General features: G+C 42.8%; 1 protein-coding gene across 3 annotated transcripts in view; it reads right to left on the bottom strand.

The window, feature by feature from the left end:
• The window catches only part of UNC5C (unc-5 netrin receptor C), a 245,554-nt gene that overhangs the window by 6,738 nt on the left and 214,684 nt on the right, over positions 1–24,132 (bottom strand). For 2 of the 3 annotated variants that reach the window (XM_038136418.1, XM_038136420.1), the window contains exons 8-13: positions 22,663–22,719; positions 21,033–21,224; positions 19,447–19,791; positions 16,417–16,504; positions 6,895–7,063; positions 4,804–5,037 (exon numbers count right to left, since the gene is read on the bottom strand). In XM_038136418.1, the coding sequence (XP_037992346.1) occupies positions 4,804–5,037; positions 6,895–7,063; positions 16,417–16,504; positions 19,447–19,791; positions 21,033–21,224; positions 22,663–22,719 (1,085 nt within the window). The remainder of the gene's footprint in view (positions 1–4,803; positions 5,038–6,894; positions 7,064–16,416; positions 16,505–19,446; positions 19,792–21,032; positions 21,225–22,662; positions 22,720–24,132) is intronic. The other variant, XM_038136419.1, reaches the window with a different exon arrangement.

Genomic DNA, 24,132 nt, shown 5'->3' with positions numbered 1-24,132 from the left:
ATCCTCCCACCTCCTTCATCCAGCAGCAGCCCAGCAGGGAGACAGAGTGTTCTCTCACATGTCCTGTAAGCAAAAGCTCAATTCTATGCTATTCAATGGAATGAAAAGACTTTGCATGCATTCACTGTTTGAGTACAGAAATGGATCAATCTCTGTTGCTCATCAAACTGGACATCTAATGGTAGCTTCACTATCTGGTTTTTGGAAACTCTTATTTTTGTAGGTCCTGCTGACATGGGACCTGTGCATACCACTGGTCTGTCAGCTCATGGTCTCCTGCCCCGTGGCAGAGCAGTACAGGAGATAACAGATACCTACCCTGACACTGGCCAGTAGGATGGCATGGAAACAGCCTGAGACACTGTGATGGAGCATTTTGTTCATACAAATACACAGGTTCAGGGCTACTGAAATATTGATCATGTGATTAAAAGCTAGCAAGCCAATGGTCTGGTCATTTTATGAAGCTAAGTATGAGCTTGTAATTAATAAGACCACAATGGACTGTTGTGTATAAACAGCCTAATTGTGGACCATGTGAAGGAAGCAAGTATAAAGGCACTTCCATAAGCCCCATTAGAAACCAACATAACCAATCCCAGTCACATCTAATTAAAGGAGTCAACCAGCCAACCAGTCTCATGTGGCTAAAGACAACCATACGTGGTGGAGATGCTCAAGGAATACAGGAGCACACAAAACTGGGATTCTGCCCCAGGCCAAATAAAGGAGCCCGCATTTTAGCTAAGCTGCTCCTGACCACATTAAGGGAGGTAGTAAGCATATAAGAAAAATATCTGGCAGATTCCGAAGCTAAAACAATGTTATTTTATTGGCCATTAGAGGAAAAGAAACAAAATCAGGAAACCTTTCAGATTAAGGTTATGCCAATGAATCAGTTCCAGCTTCTTTCCAGTGCCACCTAATTACTCCATCAAGATGTCTAAAGAGCAATCAATAGTAATTATCTGATTACTACAGATCTTCATTATGTTCCAATTACCTCCCCGTAAGGTCCAGAAGATGACTTGTGGAACTGTGTGAGCTAATTGCAGATGCCACCTCTCATCTCAGGCATGCGGGGCAGGTGTCCTGAGAAACTGCTCCTGCCCATGCTGCACCAGCTCTGGGGGCTGCACTACTGTGGGGGAAAACTGCAGCGTGATGCTGCACCATCCCACCCACCAGATCTGTGTTTCTAGTTTCAACAACCCACTTCTGGTAGCCACCCTGGGCCATTATAGTCCTTCCACATGCTTTAACTGGAGGATGCCAAGCAGCCCGTGCTTCTCCCATGCCATTTAGCTAATTAATTCAGAATTAATTTGGAGCCATGACTTGCACAGCCCTTCAAACACGCTGGCTGGTTCCTGCCATACAGCCTCTTTTTAGAGTAGCGCTTATCCTGCTGGCTGGCACCTCTGTGTCCTCCTGAGCCAAAACCTGAGCTGCATATTGCTTGCCCCATGCTGAGCTGGCTGTGGTCATCCTGCCCACTGTCTCTCACCACCCTGCAAGGCAGGAGTTATTTCCTATGCATGTAAAGCATCACTCCATCACCCATGGCACTGTAACAGCTGCAGCTTGGGCCTCTTCATTAAAGGGGCACAAGCAAATAACAGTGTTCAGTCCAAGCTGTGCCTTTCTTCAATAAAAAAATATGCATGAAACAACAGGGAGAAGATCACAGGCCTATTGTGCCCATTTTTAGGTGTTTTTTTGAAGACACCTGCTGCACAGCACAAGACAGGCTGGGGAATGTCACCCTGCTACAGCCTGAAATCCTTCACATGCCCCCAGTGTGGGAGGCAGCTGTTTCCATGTATCTGGCTGCTCAGCCCCTGCCACGCTGCTACACATAGGTCACATACCTTAATCTCAAAAGCACACATCAATAAAGAGAGCAAAGCAGATGGATTTCTTTATAGTTATCATGTTATTACTTTTTTTCTTTTTCTTTCTTTTCTCTTTTTTAACCTTGGGCATCCTCTTCAAAATGTAAAAATTAACCTTAAAAAAAGAGGCCAGTCACAACTCCCCTCATCCTTGTCTGAAAGGCATTTTTGTGAGTGCCCCATCCAGGTGGCTCAGGACCCTGTGGGGCAGAAGATGCTGCATGTGTGATCAGTACTGAGCCCACGCTGCTCCACAGCAGCCAGGAACTTCACTAAGTTGCTCCCACAATAACCAATCCCTTATTGATGGCAAATCATTACACTTCCCTACTGTACTGCGGGTGCCGGCAGCTCAGCTGCGAGCGCTTACTCTGCATGACGAGAGGGAAAAGTCTGCTGGATAAACACTGCACTGAGCTTTATGCTGCAACTACTTGTCTTCCTCTGCTGGCTGTTAAAACACATTCAGCATATGGCACACTCATTCCTGGCTGTAAATAATAACAGAATGTGTTTGGTTGTCTATTAAAAAATACACACAATCCCCAACAAAGGCTCTTCCAAAGCTCAGGCAATGCAATATGGGAATATTGCTCTTCCCTACCCTTGCTGTGCTTTGCCCAGAGCTGCCAGCTTCAAGACATGGAGATGTTGCGGCTGGTACTTCACCTGCTGCTTACAACTTTTCTTTCCTCTCTGAAATACTTCTAATGTCAGGATGTGCTGGCCCAGCCCTGTTTGCATGCCTTGTCCCCACGCCCAGTGGTAACTGCCCTGTGAATGCCTTCCCTTTGGCAATACAGTAGTGCCAAGGATGTCCTCCCAGCACGGCAGGGGCTGCTGCAGTACCAGCTGCTGTGAAAGCACATGCCAAATACCCCAACCTTTTTTTCTTCTATCTAAATAGTCATAGACTGAGTCTACACAACACTGTCACACATATTGAGTCTACAATACTGTCACACAGGGATGTTTAGTACACACTGGTTTGTATGCACCAGTTCGTACATGCCTGCTTATACACGCTGGTCCAGAGCCAGCCCTTCCATCTACACCTATTTTACTCATCTACAGCTGGTCTACTAGGCTTCTTTTTCCTCAATCTTCTCCTTCCTTATACTTCTAAAGAAGCATAGTTCATGTATTCATAAGAGTCTGTGGCCAGCAAGTAGATGTGCTTGTCCTCCTGCAAACCACCAGCTGGCTGGGTCTTGAACCTCATGGGTGCCCCCCCACTCTTGGGGTGGACATGCCAAAGAGAAAGAAAATTAAAACGCATAAACTGAATGTAAAAAAGCAGTAGGTACTGAGTGGAATGGTGGCTTCCTGATTTTGCTCACCTTTCCTCACTAATCTGCAGTCTCACTTTGGGGTCTAACTGCAGCATGATCCCAAGGACTGACCTGTTGCCCTCCCAGATTTTGGCTGCAGCTTCTCAGGTGAAGGATGGTTCCCTTGTGTGCCTTTCCTGATCCCTTCTGCTGTTGCACTGAATTGGATTAACTTTACCACACAACTCTCCCTACAGTCTATTAGAAACAGACCAACAACTCCTGAGTAATTCCTAATTAGATTCCTCAGCTCTGACTGCATTAACTGGCTGGCCAAGGCCCCTCCAACTCAGTTATTATTACCTCAGGCCTTGTCAAACCCATGGAAAATTGTATTATGCAGCACAGGAATAAAACCATCAGGACCTCTAAAGCTTGATTGCTATGAAAGATCCTTTTTGCTTTTTTTTTTTTTTTTTTTTAATAGGAAAAACAAAAGGAAAATCAGACAAGGGAAAATAATTGTTTCTAAAAGGCTGGTAGCACCAATGCAGTGACAGAGACCAAGCTCCCAGAGGACAAAACCATGCTGAAGTCACCCTGTGTCTGCTTCAACCCTTATATACTCTGTTGCCCTTCTTACATGTACAAGAGCACCCCTTCAGCAAAGACTAGGAAGGCAATATCAGATAGTATCAGGGAGGACAAGCAAGTGTGCTGCTCTCAGTGATGGAAATCACTGTTCTGAAAAACACAAACATCTCCCAGCCAGTGTATTTGTGTTTAAATTCCAATAATTCCCAGCTAGACGTGGCGAAAAAAAAGCATGTACAGCAGGAGGATGACTCTGCTTAGTCAGGCTTTGAAATCTCTTTGCCACAAAGAAGTGAAGTAGCACTACCTACAGCTAAAGGAAAAACCCCATCTTTTAATAAACTCAGTTGTGCAGTTGGAGCTACATATTTCATGAGGGCATCTATTATAGATACCTTCTGTATAAATACAGGTATTTATAAAGAGAAATAGTGAGTATGGTTACCTCTCTGCTCATCTGCATGTAGTGAGTGTGTGTTTGTGTGAATGTCAGAATTGTGCAGGGAGAGTAAGGTTATCCAGTTAGGGATAGCAGCAGCTTTGGTTTATTCCAGTTGTGAATTCCCAACACAAAAAGCTGCACGTGAAGGGATGTAATAAAGCAGTATGAAAGCAGGCAGTGATTAACGGGCCAGAAGCTTCTTTTATCATTATCAAGTATTTACAAAGAAGCATTTATATGTTTTCCCATCTCTGGGGAGCTGGCACTTAGCATTAAAAATACATGAATAACGAATGAAGCCCCGTGTACCTCATGGCCTTTTAATAATGCAAAAACCTTAGGATTCAGGATATGATACAGGTAAACAAAGGAAAAAAGACTGGTGGGTGGAAAATAGTGTGAGATTCCTATGCAAAGGACGATTTATAGCGTGTGAGGGTTAAACTGTAAAAGAGCAGCTTGCTGTCAAGCTCTTCTTCTAATCAGAAAAATAACCCAGGGAGCATGAATACATGGAGCAGAGGGTCCAGTCTCTGCTATGACTGCAGTCCTGTGACAACTGGGGAGGGAGAGGGAGAGCAAGCAAGAGATCAAGAACCACCTTAAGAGCATCCTGCGTGTCATCGAGGCAGTAGACCCGGATGCTGTACTCCAAGGACGAGCAGGACAGCGGTCCAAAGATGGCCAGTTTGAGACGTTTGGCTGCTGCCTTGGTGATTGACTGTCCCACCAAGGCATAGGTGCTGAGGGTTTCTGTCAGGATATGGCAGGCCTCTGGGTCCAGCTGGATATAGCACGGGGTGGTGAAGTTTTCCTCTCCGACCACCACCACATCCTAAGAGAGAAAAAGGCCAAGTTACAGCATGCGACCCCTCAGAGCTGCTCTCCTTTCAGGCAGCAATGCCCCTTTCAAGCCTAGATATGCAAAAAGTCCTTGCTGTTTGCCCCTCAGATTAACCAAGTTCTAAACGTCCTGCTTCGAGCTTTTCTCCTGTGTAGGCACAGGTAGCAGATTTCTCTGGGGTGCTAGTGATGATGTTGGAGGTCAAAAACTCCCCCTGTCTTTACTCTTGCTTTTAAAGCCCTGGGCAGAGTTAGGCAAATAATGAAAATATCACCAAGACTTTATTGAAAGAGATATTGCAAAACTAATCCTTTGGTGACCGTGATTCAGCATCAGTAGTCTCAGGCATGCTGAATAAATAACTGCCCTTCACCTCCTAAGCACAACAATAAGGAGTTATAAAAACTCGGGGAAGGAAGTAACCTCTGTGACAGCCAAATACACATCTATATGAAATATCACCTGCTGCTTCCTCAGAATAATCCTCTGTGACAAGACTGCAGGATGAGGAAAAAAACCACTGCCTGAATGCAGATGACCTCCCCACCCTGGGCGTACAGGAAAACAGCTCCCCTGCTAATTTCTCCATTCAACCCTGCGTGTAATATCCTGCACGCAACACAAGGTGCTTTCAATGGCTTTGAGAGGGAGCAGAAGCGAAAGGTCAGCAGTGGGTGACAGCCGCCTCTCGCAAAGCCACTACGTGCCACACGACACTCAGCACAACTTGTCCACTTCATCCCTGCTGCCTGCAGCTCTGCAGAACAATGTACACACCTGGCAGCTGACAAAAGTGGGCTCAGCTGGCATTAGGCATTAAGCTTGGCTCCCTTGGTCTCAGGAGAGGCAAACCTGCCACGTTTGCAGCAGTGGCACAACCTTTTTGGAGGGCAAGGTGCTGCTCCATGGCGTGGCTCTGGCAGGAGGTGCTGCCCCGAGTGATGCTGCAGGCTGTGCATGGATGTGTGTGCACACGTGTGTGTGTGAGGCTCAGCTTGGAGGAGCTGCTCCAGAGCTGACAGGAGGAAGAAGATTGCTGTGTGATGGCCAGGGGCCCCATGGATGCTGCACACACACCAGGGTGTGTGCAGGGCTGGCAGAGCAACCTGTGCCTCGGGCAGGAGGAGGATGGGGAGGAAATGAAGAGGTGCCAGTAGCACACAGCCACAAATAAGGAACACACGTGTGGTGCCACGAGTTGGGCTGTGGGGTGCAGATTAGCTGGCGAGACAGAGCTGTGTTTGCTGCACGCTCCCTCCCAGCAGGAGGAAGAGCCAGTGCCACAGGCAGGAGGCCAAACATGAGAGGCTTTTGAAGACAATGCTGGACATGGCTCTTCTGCTGCTGTCAGCCCAACTGCCTTCAGAAGCCACCCTGACCTTATTAAACTTGCCAGTGGGAGAAAATGCCCTTGCCAAATTAATTATGAGACCCAACTGGTGGCAGCAGGGACCTAGGAGCACAGAGCTGGAAAGGAGGGCTCTGTCAAGATGGCCCAGCCCTGCTGAAAGCATCACTTTATGCTCCAGTTATAGTGGGAAGATCCTTTTGCCACACTGCCTTGGGACATTCTCTTGCTATACTACTGGCAAGGAACCACCTCAGGCTCCCACTATGGAAACCTGCTGGTGCTAGGAGGTACCAAAATGCCCCAAGGCAGATCTCTGAATGGGCACACAGCAGCTTAGACATCTTATAGGGAAGGGCACTCCTGCCTGCCTCTAGCAGTCATGTGTGGCAGTCATGGAAACCCCAAAATACAGGCATCCAGGTTCAGAAAGGCAAGTAAAGGACTAGCAGAGAGCCCTGCATGCAGCCAGCACACAGGCTGGAGCTCTGGAGCCTCACCTCCCATGGTCCCTGGGCAGCCTGGTGCTTCAGCTGGATCTGCCAGTCCTCTGTGTTTGGCTCTGCGCAGTGGTGCATGGTTAAAATGACGGGCCGGGTTAGCAGGGCTCCTGGTGGGCCACAGCTCACCACTGGTGTCAGCAGGGTTTGGCTGTCTTCTACAGGTGGCCTGGCGAGGAGACAGAAAGATGGATACATTAAGTGAGTTGAAAAAGACAAAAAGGTTAATTTGGGTGTGTAAAAATAAAAAATCTTTCTCTTAAAATAAAAAGACTGTGCAAGCAAAATAGGTGGGTTTTGTTTTTCCTTCATTTTTCCCAAATCCGTATTAATTTCCTTTTTTTGCTTGCTTTTGTGCCAAATATCATTCATATGTACAAAATGCAGGTTTAGGTGTCAGCAAATTATAGGCCACATTTGCTGATTGCACTCCACTCTGAAGGATCCTTGCAGATGGTATGCAGAGGCTTCATTTCACCCACCACAAAAATGTGGTCACTGCTGCATTTGGCAGTTCTTCAGTGGCACACAAAAATGAATGGTGGCTCTTGTGGACACCACTTGTGAGAATTATTTACTGTCAGGACAGGGAAAACTGACAAAGAGAGGAAGACACTGAACTAATAAGCATGTAAGCATGACTGTAAGTGGTGCACAGCACGTCTGAGATGTGCAGTTTGAGTTCTGAGGCATCACCAAACCACTGGTACTCCATTTTACTTAAAAGGCATTCAGATCTACTGGAATGGCTATTGCAAATAAGCCTGCAGGGAGCAAGTGTCACTGCTGGTGAGGGAGAAAGGATGAAGGGATGGTAAGGAGTAGTGCAAGGGTAAAACACACTTGCAAACCCAAGATTTCTAGTGATTACCCCGAGCTGTTCAGCTAAAAACACAGGTATTATCCAGTGTGCTTGCTGCCAGTCACTAGGAATTGGTGTTATGGGAAATCATATGAGAATATTTAGGATACATAACATACACTCTGGTTTGAAAATTATAATATGTGTGCATGTGTGTGTGTGCATATGTGCAAGTCCAAACCATCCCAGACCAACCGCTGAGGAGCTTAAAACAAGAGGAAGCATGAGTGACTTTAACTATCCCGACAGCTGGTGTATGACAAACACAGCTGAATGTGCCTCATCAACTGCCTCCCTAAATAATGGAGGACAAATTCATGATCCAGAAACTAGCAAGTGGGATTTTAAAAGTGTTCAATGAGATCTGCACTTAAAATCCTAATCTGCCCACGGGATCACATGTGCTCTGCTCTAGCTGAGGGTTCAGTCCCAGGCTGCATTTACAAATACAAGCACACGTGCATCAGTCTTAGAGAAATTAGTTGAGACAACATTGCTGTTTTTTTCTAAAAGTCTTTGTCTTTACCAAGAGAAAAAAGAAGTAGCTGTAATCAGAGAATCCTAGAATATGCTGAGTTGGAAAGGACCCACAAGGATCATCGAGTCCAGCTTTGGCCCTGCACAGGATTATCCCCAAGAGTCACATCGTGTGCCTGAGAGCATTGTCCACACACTTCGTGAATTCTGCCAGGCTGGTGCTGTGACCACTTCCCTGGGGAGCCTGTGCCAGTGCCCAACCACCCTCTGGGTGAAGACCCTTTTCATGATATCCAACCTAAACCTCTCCTGCCACAACTTCAGGCTGTTCCCTCAGGTCCTGTCACTGGTGACTACAGAGAAGACATCTGTGCCTGCCCCTCCTCTTCCCCTCAAGAGGAAGCTGTAACTGCAGTGACGTCTCCCCTCTTCTCCAGTATCCTCTTCTCCAGGCTGAACAGATGCATTGACCTCAGCCAATCCTCACATGGCTTCCCTTGAAGACCCTTCACCATCCTCATTGCCCTCCTTTGGATGCTCCCGAATAGTTTAAATGCTCTCTAATAGTCTCTCTCATATTGTGGTAGCCGAATCTGCTCACAATATTCAAAGTCAGGCCACGCCAGAGCAGAGAAGAGCAGAGCAGGTAACTGTAGGTAACACTTTCAAGGAGGCCAAATCAGGACGGAAGCTATTTTGATAATTTATCACACCTATTCTGGTTATTGCAAATATATGTCCATAGGACTAATTTAATTTTGTCCACCTTGATTCTCCCTGCCTATCCCGTTAATCTCACAGAATGAAAGACAAACTTTTGGGAAATCCTTTCTCAAAATGGAATGAAGGAACTTTTGAAAATTACCCCCGTTTGTCACAAATGTTGTGGAGATTTTTGTAATATTTGAGAAAGAAAAGGGTCTGGCACTGGAAAATTTAAATTTATGCAAATCAGTAAATCCAGATGATACGCATCTGTGGAAATTAACTGATGAGTTTACTAAATGACTTAACAATTGTTTCTGAAAATCCATGGACTGGAAACAAACAGCTGCAATATAGATGTCTTTCAAAAAAGATGCAAAGTATAACAATCTGGACAGCTATCATGTATTGTGCCAGCTTTTTAGCCTAACAAACAATACACAAAATAAATGAATCACAAGAGAAGTACCTAGTCCAGCTCCTCTTGCATACTGCAAGGAGACATTGGATTCAGATTAAGAAGATGACGTACCACTTTTTTGCAAGGCCAGACTGAATAAATCATTGGACAGTTTTTCACTAAAACATGCCTTCTTTTTATGACTCATTTACATTGTTATTTTTTCATAAGAAGCAACAAGAAGCTTAAAAAACACTCAGAGTGTGTCAGTGGTTTTCAATGGTCATTAGCCTTGGAAATTGGTGGATATTTGAACACTCTCCTATGGTCTAATTCAAGAAATTTCAAAAAAAACATAGTATCTTATGAGAAAGTTCTCTCAAAATTTTAATATTTGCATGGAAAGCAGATATGAGCAGCTATAGACTTAATCATCTCATTAAACTAACTTCATCTAGAAGTACTGACCCATGAAAAAGAAAAGAAAATACAAGCTACCCTGGTTTTTTGGACTGAATTACAAAACAAGCAGTCAAAAAGAACGCAGGAGTGCATATATCATGAATATTGCTTTAAAAATTGATATGGTGCCTTTTAGGTGAAAAATAAGTTAAAATCGACAAGCACTGATGCTTGCAGTCAAAAAACCCCAAAAGGTCATTAAAATAATATGGTACTGATAAATCATACAGTCTGAAGTTGTCTCCAAGTAAAGTTAAGTTTAGTCACTGCTTCGTGCCAAAATTTTTTACTGTCAGATTTTAGGACTCTGATGAAGGGCACAATTCTGTGCTGCAACATTTTATAGCTGATTATAAGAAGTACAAAATGATTATGCAGAACACCAAGCCAGGATGTGTTGCAGACTGCAGAGTGAGGAACTGAGATGGGAGGTGGATGCAAGCATACAAAGGACATGTTAAAAATACCAAGGCTTAATATTTTTCCCCATGTTCATAAACAGCATCTTTTTCACCAGACTTAGAAGATTTATTGCAAATTGTATGAGATACGCATGGTCCTGACCTGGATATTTATGATAGAGAACAGTCTGATTAGTGAAGAGCAGAAAAATGGGCCAGTTGTGGGGATGCTTGACTTTACAGTCCCAAATTCCCAACCAAGCACACTTCAGAGACTGGCACCATAAAATCACTGAACATTGCTGGTCTTAGTGACTCTCCAACATTCACCTAACACAGAGAAACCTTTAAAAACTGACATACAATTAGTTGCAGAGGTGTGAAGTGGGTCACTGTCACTGTTGAGGTGAAATCCCAGCTCTGTTAAAGTCTATGCAAAACCTCTCTCTGACTATTGTGAGGCCAAGATTTCTACTCACCATGTGGAAAACACAATTATTACATTTACAGGTAACAATTAATAAGGAATCACTGCAAGTAACAGTGAAAGCCAGAAGACAATGGCAAAATTCTAGAGAGGGTAAAAATATGAGTAGGAAATAAAATCTTATCAATTGTTAAGTAGCTCAGGCTGGAGCAAAACGACTTCTAAAGAGTTACTTAGTAACAAATAAAGCAATAAAAGCAAACATTTCAGGTGAGCTTGCTGCAACACAGCAGGCATCAACACGTAATGTGACACAGTGACAAGAAACAAACCTGATTTCTGGTGTTGTACAGGACAAAGAGCACATCAGAGCACATCAGAGCCCATCATGGTGATATTCCCTTTCCTCTCCTGCTCTACCATGACTGCAGGTAGTAGCAGTGTGTTTAGGGATCACCATGAGATCTCAGAAATAAACCAGAAACTCAGAGGAATGAGGCTAAACAACACAATGGCACCGACAGAAGAGAAGTGCCCTATGACAAGTGACAGCGAAAAGGAACAAAAATCTCCCGACAAATCTTTTCTCGCTTCTCACTGTTTTCAATTTCCATTTTAAACAAAAGGATTATGCCTTACTACAGCTAATGAGAGCAGAAACAGATGCAGTAGACAAGATACATTATACAAGGGATATTAATCGTTCTTCTTCAAAGCATAAACCAACAGTAATTCATGGAATTAGTAAACAACAAATTTCCCTGAAGACAAGTTATTGTGTAGTCACTCATTGCAGGCAATTTTATTCCTTCTCCTGAAATAGGTGATGCAGCACCAGCAAAGCCAGGATCCCAACCTAGAGGAGCACGTGTTGTGACCAGCATTGAGATTTATGTGTTATAGATTGTGGGAGATTAAAAAAAAGAAACAAAAAACAACCCAACCAAACGCAACTCCCTACAAAAATCCCATCAACATGGGCTTCACTTTAGGCTTGCAGCAGTCTCAGGATAACTCATTAGAAGAGACTGGCCACTCAGCTGCATAACTCCAAAAACAAAGAGATGTTTTTGTTTTACAAAGATCTGAGACTAAAATTCAACTCACTGCTTAGCGTTTCTATTAAAAGGCACTAACAGTAGCTTAAAGGTCTTCAGATATTTTTAGATGCTTTACCATCCCTCAGAGATTATCAAGAACAGTCAACTTATATTTAAAAGCAAACAAACTTTTATTCACCATATCTGGTCCCTTCACAATCAAATTTGTGTTTTTAATGGGATTACTCATTCAAAATTGTCTCCCTGTAATAAACCAGACCATATTCATTAAGGTAGCTGTCAGACAGCAGATGTGAGCACAACTAGATAAATCTCTGCTCCTCAGTGGGACTACATTGTGCTCCCTGCCACTGTGCTCCAGGCAATCACAGCAGCTCAGGAAGCACAGGACAGAGCAGGGAGAGAGGAATGGCTATCACATAGCAACAGGTTGCAACCCTTCTACACAGCTTAGCCAAATGTTAGAGGGAAGATATTTTATTTCTCCTTTCATTGCTGGGGCTTTATTTTTTTAATATGTGTTCTTTCTTAAGTTTCAAAGTTAATATTCTCGACAGATCCTGGTTCTTCTGACAGTCTATCTTCAGAAGAAAAATACTCTGAGAAGTCTGCCCTCCCCTTTTGCTCTGGTCTTTTTCATGTTGAATTTTTCAATTACAGTGACTGGCACTTCAAGAAATTGTCTTCTGGAGTTGCAAAGTAATTTTGTTTATGCAACTGAGATAAGGAAGGTGGAGAAATGAAATGTGGAAGACTTCAATTTCTTTTATTTCACATCACTAAGCTTAAGATTTACTGGTGAAAAAACAACATTACTCCTTGGATCACAGTCATTGATCAGATGCTTGACTTTATATTAAACTCTGTGCATACATTATAAAGCCATTGATACAAATCCTGGCAAGGCTCACCTGACCCTTTTTCTCTTTCAAGGTAGCTAATTTGAAATTTTCACATTTATGTGTGTCTTCCATCAAGACCTTTAGGAGTGTTGCTTGCTCTGTTCTTCAGGGTTGTCAAATTTTGTGGGCACAGCGACCTCCACTCTCATTTGGAACACCTCCTGTGTGATGGATTATACAGCAGTGTCCTTCACAGAGCTGTAGTTGTTTTGTGCAGTTCCTGCCTCTGATTAGAGCATGCAAGAGTAGCTCCACCTAAAGCTGTGCAAGCTCAGCAGGGGTTCACACAGGAACACAGGAACTGCCACACAAGATAAAACCAGTGGTCCATCAAGACCCAGACCCCATCTAGCACTGACCACTGCCAGATGTTTCTGAAGGAAACACAGCTCTACTAATTTAGCTCACAGCAAGATTTGTTTTTTAACCTGAGGCAGTCAAGCAAATCCTGGAGGCTGGAGGTTTATACTTATGCTATTTAATCCTTAGGATTAAATTACAGATTAATTGAATAAATTACTTAATCTGTAAAACCCAGGCTCTCACAGATGCTCATGGGAACGAGCTCTTGCCAGGTACTGGCCAACATAGTATGCTGATTTTACAGATGAAACCACTACTCAAGAAGGGACTCCTTGCAAACTCAAAGTTGGTAGTGCTTCCCCAGACTAAGGAAGAGAGCATTTGCTCACCACTGAAAAAGACACAGCTTCGAGAAGAAACCTGTCTGATAGCTGTGAAATATTCTCAGAGGGTTGTCATTCTTTCAGCTACATGTATATACATAACATATACATATCTATGGATACATGTACTTGTGTACAAATGTGTACCATATATATACCCATATATAATTTTCCCCACTGTAGCTGCTTCATAAAGGACGTGGATCTTTTTATGAGATCAACTTGGGATAAGAGCCTGGGATCTGCCTGCCATCTATCCTGCTCCAAATGACAGAAAAATGAGGGTGAGATTGCAGGACAGGAGCAGGGGTAACACTCTTCTGAGCATCAGTCCAGTAGAAGAGAAGCACCACTGTGCCACGAGTATGCTGACACACTTGGAGGAAACAAATGCCTCCAACAGTGTTTACTGCAAGCTATCAGAACCCCAATTCACTGCCAAATGATAATGCTTTCAGGGTGACCTTCCTGCTCTCACATGCTTTGATGGATATGAAATGGAGTAAACAGACTGTCTCAGAAAGCTCTGCTAACCAATCTGCAAGGCAGCACAAAGAGTGATGTTACTGGATTGTGAACTCTCTCAAATTTCTGTACTATATATTTCAAAAACTAACTGGGAAAACTTATTGTGAAAACAAAGGGAAAGAAAAGGGGAATTTGCAGGTGCCTGAGAGATAACATAATTTCTGTTTCTGACTATTCAGAAGTAGTTTCACAGTTCTACAAACAAAGTATGAGCTTGATCTTAAGTTGTTGGAGATTTGTGATCTGGGGTGGGGACCCTCTCTGTTGCTGGTCAGGTTCTGCTAGGGTAGCACTGTGGAGACCAAAATCACACCTCAGTGCTAGTTTTAATGTCAAGGACAAGGCTCTGCCCTAATTTCTGATAAAAACATGCATCTTATAATTTACTGTGTGTCCCCTTCCAAACGAAGTCAACCCATAACAGGACTTTTCAACCTAAACACATTTGCACAGTGCTCATGAAAATAAACATAGGGTCTCCCAGGGTTTGTTGAACACACTGCAGTTACTGCCTGGCCATGAAAGCAAATGTCTGCAGCTTGTCCTTACTGGGGACTATCACTCTCTGCGAGAGTGCTACAAGAGTGCAGTAGCTGATTTAAAAAATAATTCTGCTACACAGCAACTTGTGGTACCCATATGACTCCAATTATATGAAGCAACATCTGTGGTCCATGCAGCCAGAAAAAGAAGCTTTGACAGAACTGTAGCTCTGGTACTGAAGTGCCTGGTAACCAGTCCTGCAGCAGGGGAACATTTACAGCTGGGTGCCACCCACCCCCTTCTGCTCCTTGGCACCTGGGGAAAGGGGGCAGAATATTCAGTTCTGAGTGATCTAGACATCAGCCAATGAGCTCCATCTTAAATGTCCCAGAAGAAGCTGCTTTCCAAGAGCATGAGGAGCCTGGTGTGTTTTCTGAAAAACTGCCACAAATCAAATAAGCAGCTGGACTCTGTGCACCCAGAAAGTGACTGCCACCACAATAAAATGAGGCCTGATGCCCCAAGGCAGACTGCTCTGCTCTCCTCTCCCAGGGAAAGAAATAACTTCTAAAATCTTCACTGTAAATGAGGATTCGCACCATTCTGTTTACTTCTGCAGGTGTCCTTTGGCATACTTGCTCAGGTTGGCAAGCAGCACATCCCCAGCCATGCTTTTCCCAGCACAGGTTAACCTATCCTTCTATCCTCTGTGTGACTTGCTGAGTTACAGCTTTCACAAAGCATGCAGAGGCAGCTTTATGATCCTTGAAGAAAATAAATTAGACAAGTATGTGACATTAGTTGTCCACAGCTGCATGAATAAAGTAACAGGGATTCCCTCCATGACTGACTGGAAAGAAAATAATTGCACATACAGCACCTTCTAGGAATTGAATAATTTTTTTAAGAATTAAGTATTTTGGAAAAGGAGATTTAGAAGCAAGCTGAATAACAGGGGATGCCATTTGAATTTTTTTTTCCCTTCCTCAGGAAAGAGTCTTTGTTCAATACTGTTTGTAAACCTCTTTCACAGCCAAAAGTAATAGGAATATAATCAATACTAGCTATGAGCAGAGACATTTTTTCTGTAGCTGCAATTAGCTATTTTCAAAGAGCAGCTGATGAATAATGTATGCAAAAGGGTGGGTGGAAGGATTACTTAATTTTTCTTTAAGCAGATTATTTTAGCTTGGGTGAAAGACTACCAAGCTAAAGAATAGTGTTCAATATCACACAGTGTATAAACAGCTGTGGCTTAGCACATAATAAAAGCTATTAAGAGGCTGAGCCAAAAAAACATATCTAGCTATGAGGAGGAGAAAGAGGCAAAGTACCGTGTAATGACTGCCTCAGCTTCACATTTGCCATTCTGCCTTAGTGCACAAGTCCATTCTGCAGCCTAAGATCTCACCTTCCTCTACATTAGGGTTTTTTAACTGGCTCCAAATGGTACCTTGGCCTTTTTGTAAACATTTTTTTTTTAATTTCAAGGCTGCCAGATTGCATGCCATTAGACATTAAGATCTAGAATATGAATTGTCTGCACATTCAGATAACAGGAGACAACGGTGGTCTTCCCAGCATCAGCTCTGGGTGCCCTCAGTGTGTGGTATCTGGGGCTAAGCAGCAAGGAGGTGGAGGACACCAAAAGCTTTGGCTCCATCATTTGCATAGACTAGCCAAGCCCATGAAGGGTAAAATAAAGGTTCACCTTCTCTCTAACAGGAGAGGAGATTTTCCAAGTCCAGTGCTCAGGCACCTGTCCCTTCACTGAGCTGATTTATCACCTTTCTCCTCCGCTCCTTTCTCCTTTGCAGCACAGGTCTTTATCAAGAGGTTACTTCACACCTTCTCTGCTGCACAAACTCATGCTGGCATATTTTCCTTGCTCCTCTACAATTCAGCATCCCCCTGGCCTGAGGACTTGCTGCAGAGTGCAACACCTGATTAGGAAAGCAAATGTCTGAGCTGGTTTTGTGGCAAAGTTTATCCTTGGCTTTGCTTGTGTTTACCTCCAAGCCAGCAAATAGCTTCAATGCAGTAGGCTTTGCATAAGTATTATTACCACAGGTCTTCAGTTACTATGTGTTACCCTATTAATGCACAAGGAAATAAAGGCATTTTTTACCTCATGTTCTCCTTCCTGTGAACTGTCAGATACATTTCATAGACTCTCCCTTGTGGAACGGCTCCTGCTGGGATCAGCAAACTTACTCCTGCAGAACAGAAGAGACACAAAAGAAAAGATGGAGAAAAAACAGGTGAGTGGGTCTGTAGAGATGAGTGACAGGAGAGGCAGAAGATGAATCCTGCAATGCCAGATTTTCAGCCACCCTCACCATCAGACTGTAAATGACCTCAGCAAAATGTGAGAAAAAGCATTTATTGTAACCCTGGTGTGTTTAGCATCCACCTGCCTGTTCTTTTTCCTCTGCACTGAAAAACAGAAATGGAGACGAGGATTTTCTTCCCTTTAGTTTTATTTAAAGAGCAGACAGATGGTTACGCTGTTGCTTACCTTGTAAAATGATGGAAAAACAAACAGCTCTGACTAAAATTTCCAACAGCAGTAATGGGACATCACTCCCTAGGCAATTCTTACTTAATTAAGATCAGGAAAGAAAAGCAATGGAGCACCGTCCCAGGAAGCAACAAGAACTAGTTGTTTCCTGAAAGATGGCTTCTGTGTCTGGCATCCTGTCTTTTAATGCACTCAGTTCCTAGGGAGGAACTGAATCTGCCAGGGAGACAAAACTGGGCTTCTTGATTTTTGAAAGTGCCTAGTCCTGTAGAGTGGCTCACAACTGGGATATGCAACCTTGAAAAAAATGTGGGCAAATATGCTCAGTGTCATTTTCACTAATGATTTGCGGCACACTTGATTAAAAAACCACTGTTCTTACATTACTTCCATTTAATAGGTGTCCTGAACACAAAAAACATGGCTCATGAACTGGTTATTTCACTCTGCTGGACACATCTCAGCCAGCTCTCTTTGTAGATGTGGATTAGCTGGAAATCAGTGGCATGGATTTGCATACACAGTTGTTACCACATGGCTGAAAACAGACCTAGAGGAAGATTATTTACATGTATGTGTTTACACAAGAGACACTTTATAAACACCTTGCATGGCTCTGCCTTTTCTTTAGCATTCACAATTTGGTTACACCGGACACCTCCCATGTGTTGGTGTGCAGGGCCTCAGTCCCACACCTAGCTTTGAGGAGAGAGGTGGCTAGGAAAGCATCTTCCACAGATGCCTTCTGGCACTTGTGTCTTTACAGCCTGTAACAACTTAACCTGTGCATGCTTGCAGCTGTAACAGGGCAGGTGCAATGAAACTGAAGAGCTTTGGTCATATATTGAGGAGGATATGCATCAAGAAGCAGCACAGAGGCATACAAGGTAGCAGTAGACAGATTATTTTATTTTATAGAATAATTACTTTAATCATTTTGAAGGGATTACAGCATCAAATGTTTTTTCTTTACAAATTGATATTAATATATGTGAATTAACAGTGACTAATAGACTTTGCTAATAATGTACACTGCTCTGGCATATGAAAAGTGAGGATGAATATCTATCTTCAGCTGTTAGAAAAATATGAAATCCAAGATTGTATAGCACAAATTTTCAACATTTCTCATCAGTCAGCACCAGATTTATTGAAGTAGTTCAGCTTTCACTTAAATTTCATAGATATTTTGCCTCCCATTGGACAGGAGCTCAGATCGCAGGGGTGTGGGCCCATGCACTTTTGGCTGCTTCAGGGGCAATGTGGGACTGCATCCTGGAACCAAACCACCCAGATCTTGGGCCACCTAGGAATTGTGCCTTCTCCATAACATCAACAAAAAATAAATGGTCCAGCAAAGGCGCAGGGGACAAGGGTAGGAACCATCTCCTTGGTGAGGATATTAGCTGTAAAATGGCCAAGCTGTGAGCTGCAGTCTCACATGTACTGTGGTCTTTCCTGAATTCAGAGTTCCAGTGAAACTGGGCAGGTGTGTTCCTGACCACTGTATACCCTGCACATTCTTCACATGCATGCTGTATTTGATTCATTCTCCCTTTAGATATTAATGCTGCTCTGCAGTATCGTGCTAAACCCACGGGAACATCTAGGTGCTGAACTTCCTTAGAAAAAACATCAACACTTCATGTAGGACCCAAGCAGCAGCATGGCTCTGCTAAAAAATCTGTCTAAAAGACCTGAGCTCTCCCAAGGCTGCCCAAGAGCTCCTTGGACACTTTGAAATTGCCTGCTAGTGTTAGGGTGGCCCGAAGGGACCTGAAAACCTGACTTGGTGCTGTATAAGAAAGATTGAGCAGCATGTTGCATTACATCAACTGGCCCTCAATGCTCAGTCCCTCTCTTTCCTAGTTGTAAAGCAAGTCAACAATAAATACAGGTAAAAAGCCTCCCAAAAACGGTGTTCTGGTGTTCTACTTCAATTATACATAGATTGCCATGAATTGGAAGCGGAGCAACCAAGTTGTTTTTAAATTAATTTGTTCTCTTTTAGGGTGATGACAAAATAGAGGCTTACTGTATTGAAGTCCCTTTTCTAGAACTGCATGAAAGGAAAAGGTGATGCTGAATTGCACTTGACACAGGGGAGCTCTGAAACTTTGCATGTCACAGAAAGTGGCTAAGAGCCCTGCAATATTCTGTTTAGAATCAGACAATCATTTATGTTGGAGGAGACCTCTAAGATCATTGAACCCAATCATTAGCACATCACAGTGTTCACCACTAGATCACATTCCTATGTATTACTTGAGAGAAGAGATCTACAACTTTCAGGCAGTTGTAGAAAGGGATAAGGTCCCCTCTCAGCCTCCTTTTTTCCAGGCTGCACAACCCCAGCTCCCTCAGTTGCTACTCCTAAGACCAGCGCTCTTGTAGTGAGGGACCCAAGTCTTCCTCAAGCCTGTAGTGCTAAAAAGGCGGCCAGGACATTGGGTACAAAATATTCAAACTACTTTTGTAGATGCAAATGGAGGGGGAAAAAAAACCCCATTTATTTGTTTTGATCAAAGACAAGGCAGAGTCCCACGTACAGACTTTCTTTCCCCATATAAAGACAAGCTAACACCACTTAATCCCACAAAACAATTGCACCTTTAGACCAGCATGACTAGCACTTACCTGAATTGGGAATTACTAGGTGGCCTCCTAAGGAGTTGAAGGTCCCAAAGGCGGTGCAAGATGGGTCAGTTTGCCGAGCAAGGCTCTGGTTCTTCATGTTCAGGGTCTCATTCTCCAGCAGAGACTGAGTAATCTGTGGGGACAGCTTGGAGGAGAAGTCAGAGAGGTCATCCTGGGGAGTGACTGCACCTGAGGTGTTATAAACCTTGATCTTCAAGTTGGGGAGCGGGTCCAGGATTGGAGAGTTGGTCATTGGGATTTTATCAGAGACATCATGCAAGGCGTACACAGGACCCCTGTACATGGCTGCAGCAGAAGTGAGATCTGGTGGCACTGCCAGGAGGTCTGCAGTGGAGATGAGAAGGAAGAACCATGTTATTTCTCTGTTCTAATGACTTTATTCTGAGCAACAATTTGGATTTACATTTGCATTTTGTCTTTCATTCCAAACGTTCAGATACACAAAGTCCCTGAACCTTCATCTCCATTTCTGTGAATTCTCCAGCAAACTCCCAGGGCTCCTATTGCCCCAGCTGCTTTGGAATCCAATTGCTGTACAAAATTACTGCACACTTGTGCTCTGAAGAGTTTTCACTGGGAGTATCTTTCCAGGCTGCACTCAGATTCCAAATATGACATGCTTAGCTTCAGGGCAAGATGTTTTCATCACTCAGTAGATCAAGTTTTAACTAAAAACTCCCTCCCGAAATGCTATGCGACAATCATTAGCCAATTTTTCTAACTGGCCTAATGACAGCATTCCTGAAATAAAAGGCAACAAGCCTATGAGGTCATCATTCCATGACTCCCTGCAGTGAGGGATTAGTACCTGCATCACATTTTTCTAAGATTTGCTTTAAAAGTTTCTCCAACAAAGAAAACACTTCTGCTAATCTTACATGTAACAACTCTCTTATTATCTTAACTTTTACAGTGTAGATATTCTTCTGGTGTAATTATTGGGAAAAAAGAGGAATTCTTCAGCCTAAATAAATGTCTTGATAAAGGCAGCACTACCTTTAGAGTTTTTTTTCCTGGCCAATGAAGTGAGAAAAAAAAAATCAAGCTGTTATGCACCATTGATAAAAATATTCTTTATTAAATTATGTTCTACCACAACTTCTACATTTTCTATTAAATGCACAGTACTTCTCAAACTACTGTTTATACCAGGGGAGACAGGCATAGGAAGAAAAGCTATTAGTGAAATAAAAGGGAGAGAGATGTGATAGAATTACTGTACTATCACTCCTGCGATGCATCCTGCCTCCATTGTTTCTCTCAGGGCTTTGCCTTTGATTTCAACTTGAGCTGGACCTGTATTTCCATAAAAGTGTCTGAGTTTCACTCTCACATTCATGCTCTCTCTTCAGCAGTTAAATTCACCTGCTTTATACTCTTGAGCACAGCTGACAAATGCCACCATGGGTTTTGAGCATTAGACAATCAGAAACAAATGAACATGATCTTTCTCCTCTTTATCAAGTGTCAACAGGCATCCAGCAATATCATCCATGCAGCCCAAGAGACCATAACCTGAGAGCAACTCCCTGACTTGGTAAAAATGGAGTGAAATGCCAACTAACCTTGCCTTGCAGCCTTGATGTTGACAGGCTGAAATCCCCCATTTAGTGCCGAGGAGTCAATGATATCCGACTCAAAGTCCCGGTGGTTCTTGCGATAGACAAACAGGGCCACGACCACAGAAATGGCCAGGCACACGATCACAGCGATGACGATCCCCACGTAGAGAGCAACATCATCTGAGTCAGGAGCAGCTGCAGGGAGAGAGGCCAGGAACTTTCAAGAAATGTCCTCCTTACAGGGACTTTCAAGAAAACATGTTCTTATTATTCTCATTTCCAGCAGATATTTACTGCCTTTTTTATAGGCTAATTTAAAATCCATTTCCAACACCGTATAGCAGGTCTATGCCCTTTTGATGGAAAACAATCCTTGATTTCTCTCTAACTTGTGTTCTAACCCTTTACCTATCCACTTGTTCATCTATCTAATACTCAGGCTGTGAACTACTAAGCAAAACATGTAATAGACCTAGTCTTATGAACCAAATTCACCCTAGGAAATGAGATTACGTCTTAGTGACATAATGTCATAATATTGGTATTTAGAAGTTCATATGATACCAAAGTCATGTGGGTTTTAAAACTTCAGAAGCCTTATTTTTACTTTAAAAAACTAAAAGAACCCAAAAATTCAATTTTCTATGGAATATCAGGACATATCTTTGGTTAGTTTTTTTGGTTTTTTTTTTTTTAAATCTAGCCTGTCATTATTCCCTTCCATCCATTTTCCTTCAAAAATATAAACTAATAAATTAGTAAAGAAGAGAATCAAGCATTGAATTCTCATCAGTGGCATTAACACATACATATTAAGATAAAAGCTGAAGTAAGCACAAGAAATAATGTGGTAATTTACCAAAAGGAACCAAAATTTATTAGAGCTGTCTTGTGAGGAAATGGCTATGATATTTCTCTAGCTGCTTGTACCGTATCCTCAGCACCAATTCCAAGCTAATCTCTAGCATCATTATCCACCAGACATTTTTTTTCCCAAAAGGTCTGAATATGTGTTCAAAAATTGATGTATTTCTATGCAGTGAAGAATCCCATTTTTAGAAATAGTCTAATGAAAAAAGGAAGTGCAAAAACAAATCAGACTCTTTTAGTACCCCATTTTTGTTGGTTTGAAACATATGAAATCACTTTTATTTTATCTCTTTTAGCCATTTAAGCCAAGCTGCCCTCCAGCTGCAGAGGTGAGAGCTGGCAGATGCAGAAAGGGACTGATCAATCTCTGACAGCTCCGGGCTATGAGACCTTCAATTTACCCAACTTGAAACATCCCATTTTTAACCCAGCAGTTCAGGAAGCAGAACTCCTGAGTTCCGGCTCAAAGACAAGTTACCCTTCCACCACACTCCGTCCAGTTGCTAAGGGAATTTTAATGAGAAGATGGCTCATTCTCTCCAGTTTCTGTCTCTGAGGCAGCATCTTCTCCCATTTCCCTGGTGCACAAAGGCCCTTATAATCCTGTGTCTGCTGCAAACATTCTGCCTGCTGTCAAGCAAGCAGAATGTCACCCTGCTGAATAAGTCCCTTTTTTTTTTGGCTAGTCACACTGAGCTTGCCTAACTGTAAACCTGACCCAAGGAACAGCATCCAGGAACATAAAATCAAACATTAAACTTACAAGAAAATCCATATTCATTCTGGGTTCTCTGTTCAGTTGAAATAGGATAAATGAAACCTTAAAAAGAAAGAAATTAAACAAAAATGGGAACAAAATCAAATGAGGAGAACAAAAAAAATGAAGCATGAAAATAGTTTAATCAAAAAAAAAAAAAAAGGAAAAGAAGGAAAAGAAACTGATGGCACTTTAAAATTCCGATACAGCACAGAATTATGATTTTGCATCCCCTGTCTCCTCCAGAGCCTTACTAAGAATTAATAAGCAGGCAGATTGAATTTCTAAGCCAAAATCGGTCTCGAGTCACTAACTTTGGAGTGCTTAAAGTCTTTCTTTTATTGAGCATAAACTGTAATGGATCTAATTTATTTCAGACATCTAGGGTCATTAGCATATGGAAAGTCTTTTTATCCTTATCCCTGCCATATGCTTTAATTCCCAGGACATGTTAGTGAGGCTCTAAACAGTTTTTATATTTAATTATAATAGCTTGCTGTTGATCTAATAGAGCTAAAGGAGACCTGTGCTCACTGGTCAGAGGTTAAATACTGATTCGTGGAGCAGTCTATGCACAAAGCCCTCTCTCTGTATTTCCTTGGAATTATTTTATCCTGTCCTTATTACATGTTCAATAGGAATTCCTTAGGGAGTAAAGAATTTGTCAGCAAACAGTAAACTGAGTGGTTTCTCTTTGAAATCATTACAAAATCAATAAGGCCCCTGGGGTCAGAACATTATTTATTTGAAATCTTTGCAAGCACCATATATCGACAAAATCATAACACAATTTACAGCTTTATTTCAAGATGGATAAAGAAGAGATATCACTTCCTTTGTCTTTTCCTTCTGCAGTCTCCACAGCACGCTGGAGCTGCTTAGTTCAGACATGTGAACCCACTAAGCATCTCCCATGTGGCAAATGAGTGAAGTGCTCCAAGTCCCATCCTGCTGGAAAGGTAAATGACAAATCCCAGCTAAGCAGGGGAGTCACTGTCTGGGATGGGATTAGAGTCAGTGTAAGAAAGAAGGTACCTCTCCTCCATCACCTTCCCTTAAGTTCTCCTGAAGGAAATTTCACCCCTTCCCCTTTGATCACACTGCAAGGAGCTCACACAGCTGGGGACTCCCTGCAGGTGAGATAAAACTGGAAAATGCACTCCTGGTGTGTGCCTGATGCACTGGACCACATTACAGACCAGAGAAATAATCCCCATCTCCCAGAACCACTGAGCTTGGGTGCTCTGTTGTGAGCATCTGTTGTGCTCTACACATATCTTGCTGCCTTGCTGTATTTTTTGTAAATGAAGACACAGTCAGTCTATCCCTCACAGACATAGACATACCTCCTTCCAAAATTTCCATGCATTAACTGCTGTATAAATTCTACCTTACCTGAAATACCAGAGCCAAACCAGCTGATTTTTGATGATGATGTTTTCTTCTGGGACATCATGGCACAAACTATACTGCCTG

Source organism: Motacilla alba, chromosome 4 (genome assembly GCF_015832195.1).
Source record: "Motacilla alba alba isolate MOTALB_02 chromosome 4, Motacilla_alba_V1.0_pri, whole genome shotgun sequence".
Lineage (NCBI taxonomy): Eukaryota > Metazoa > Chordata > Aves > Passeriformes > Motacillidae > Motacilla > Motacilla alba.
This window is presented reverse-complemented; position numbering and strand designations above follow the sequence as displayed.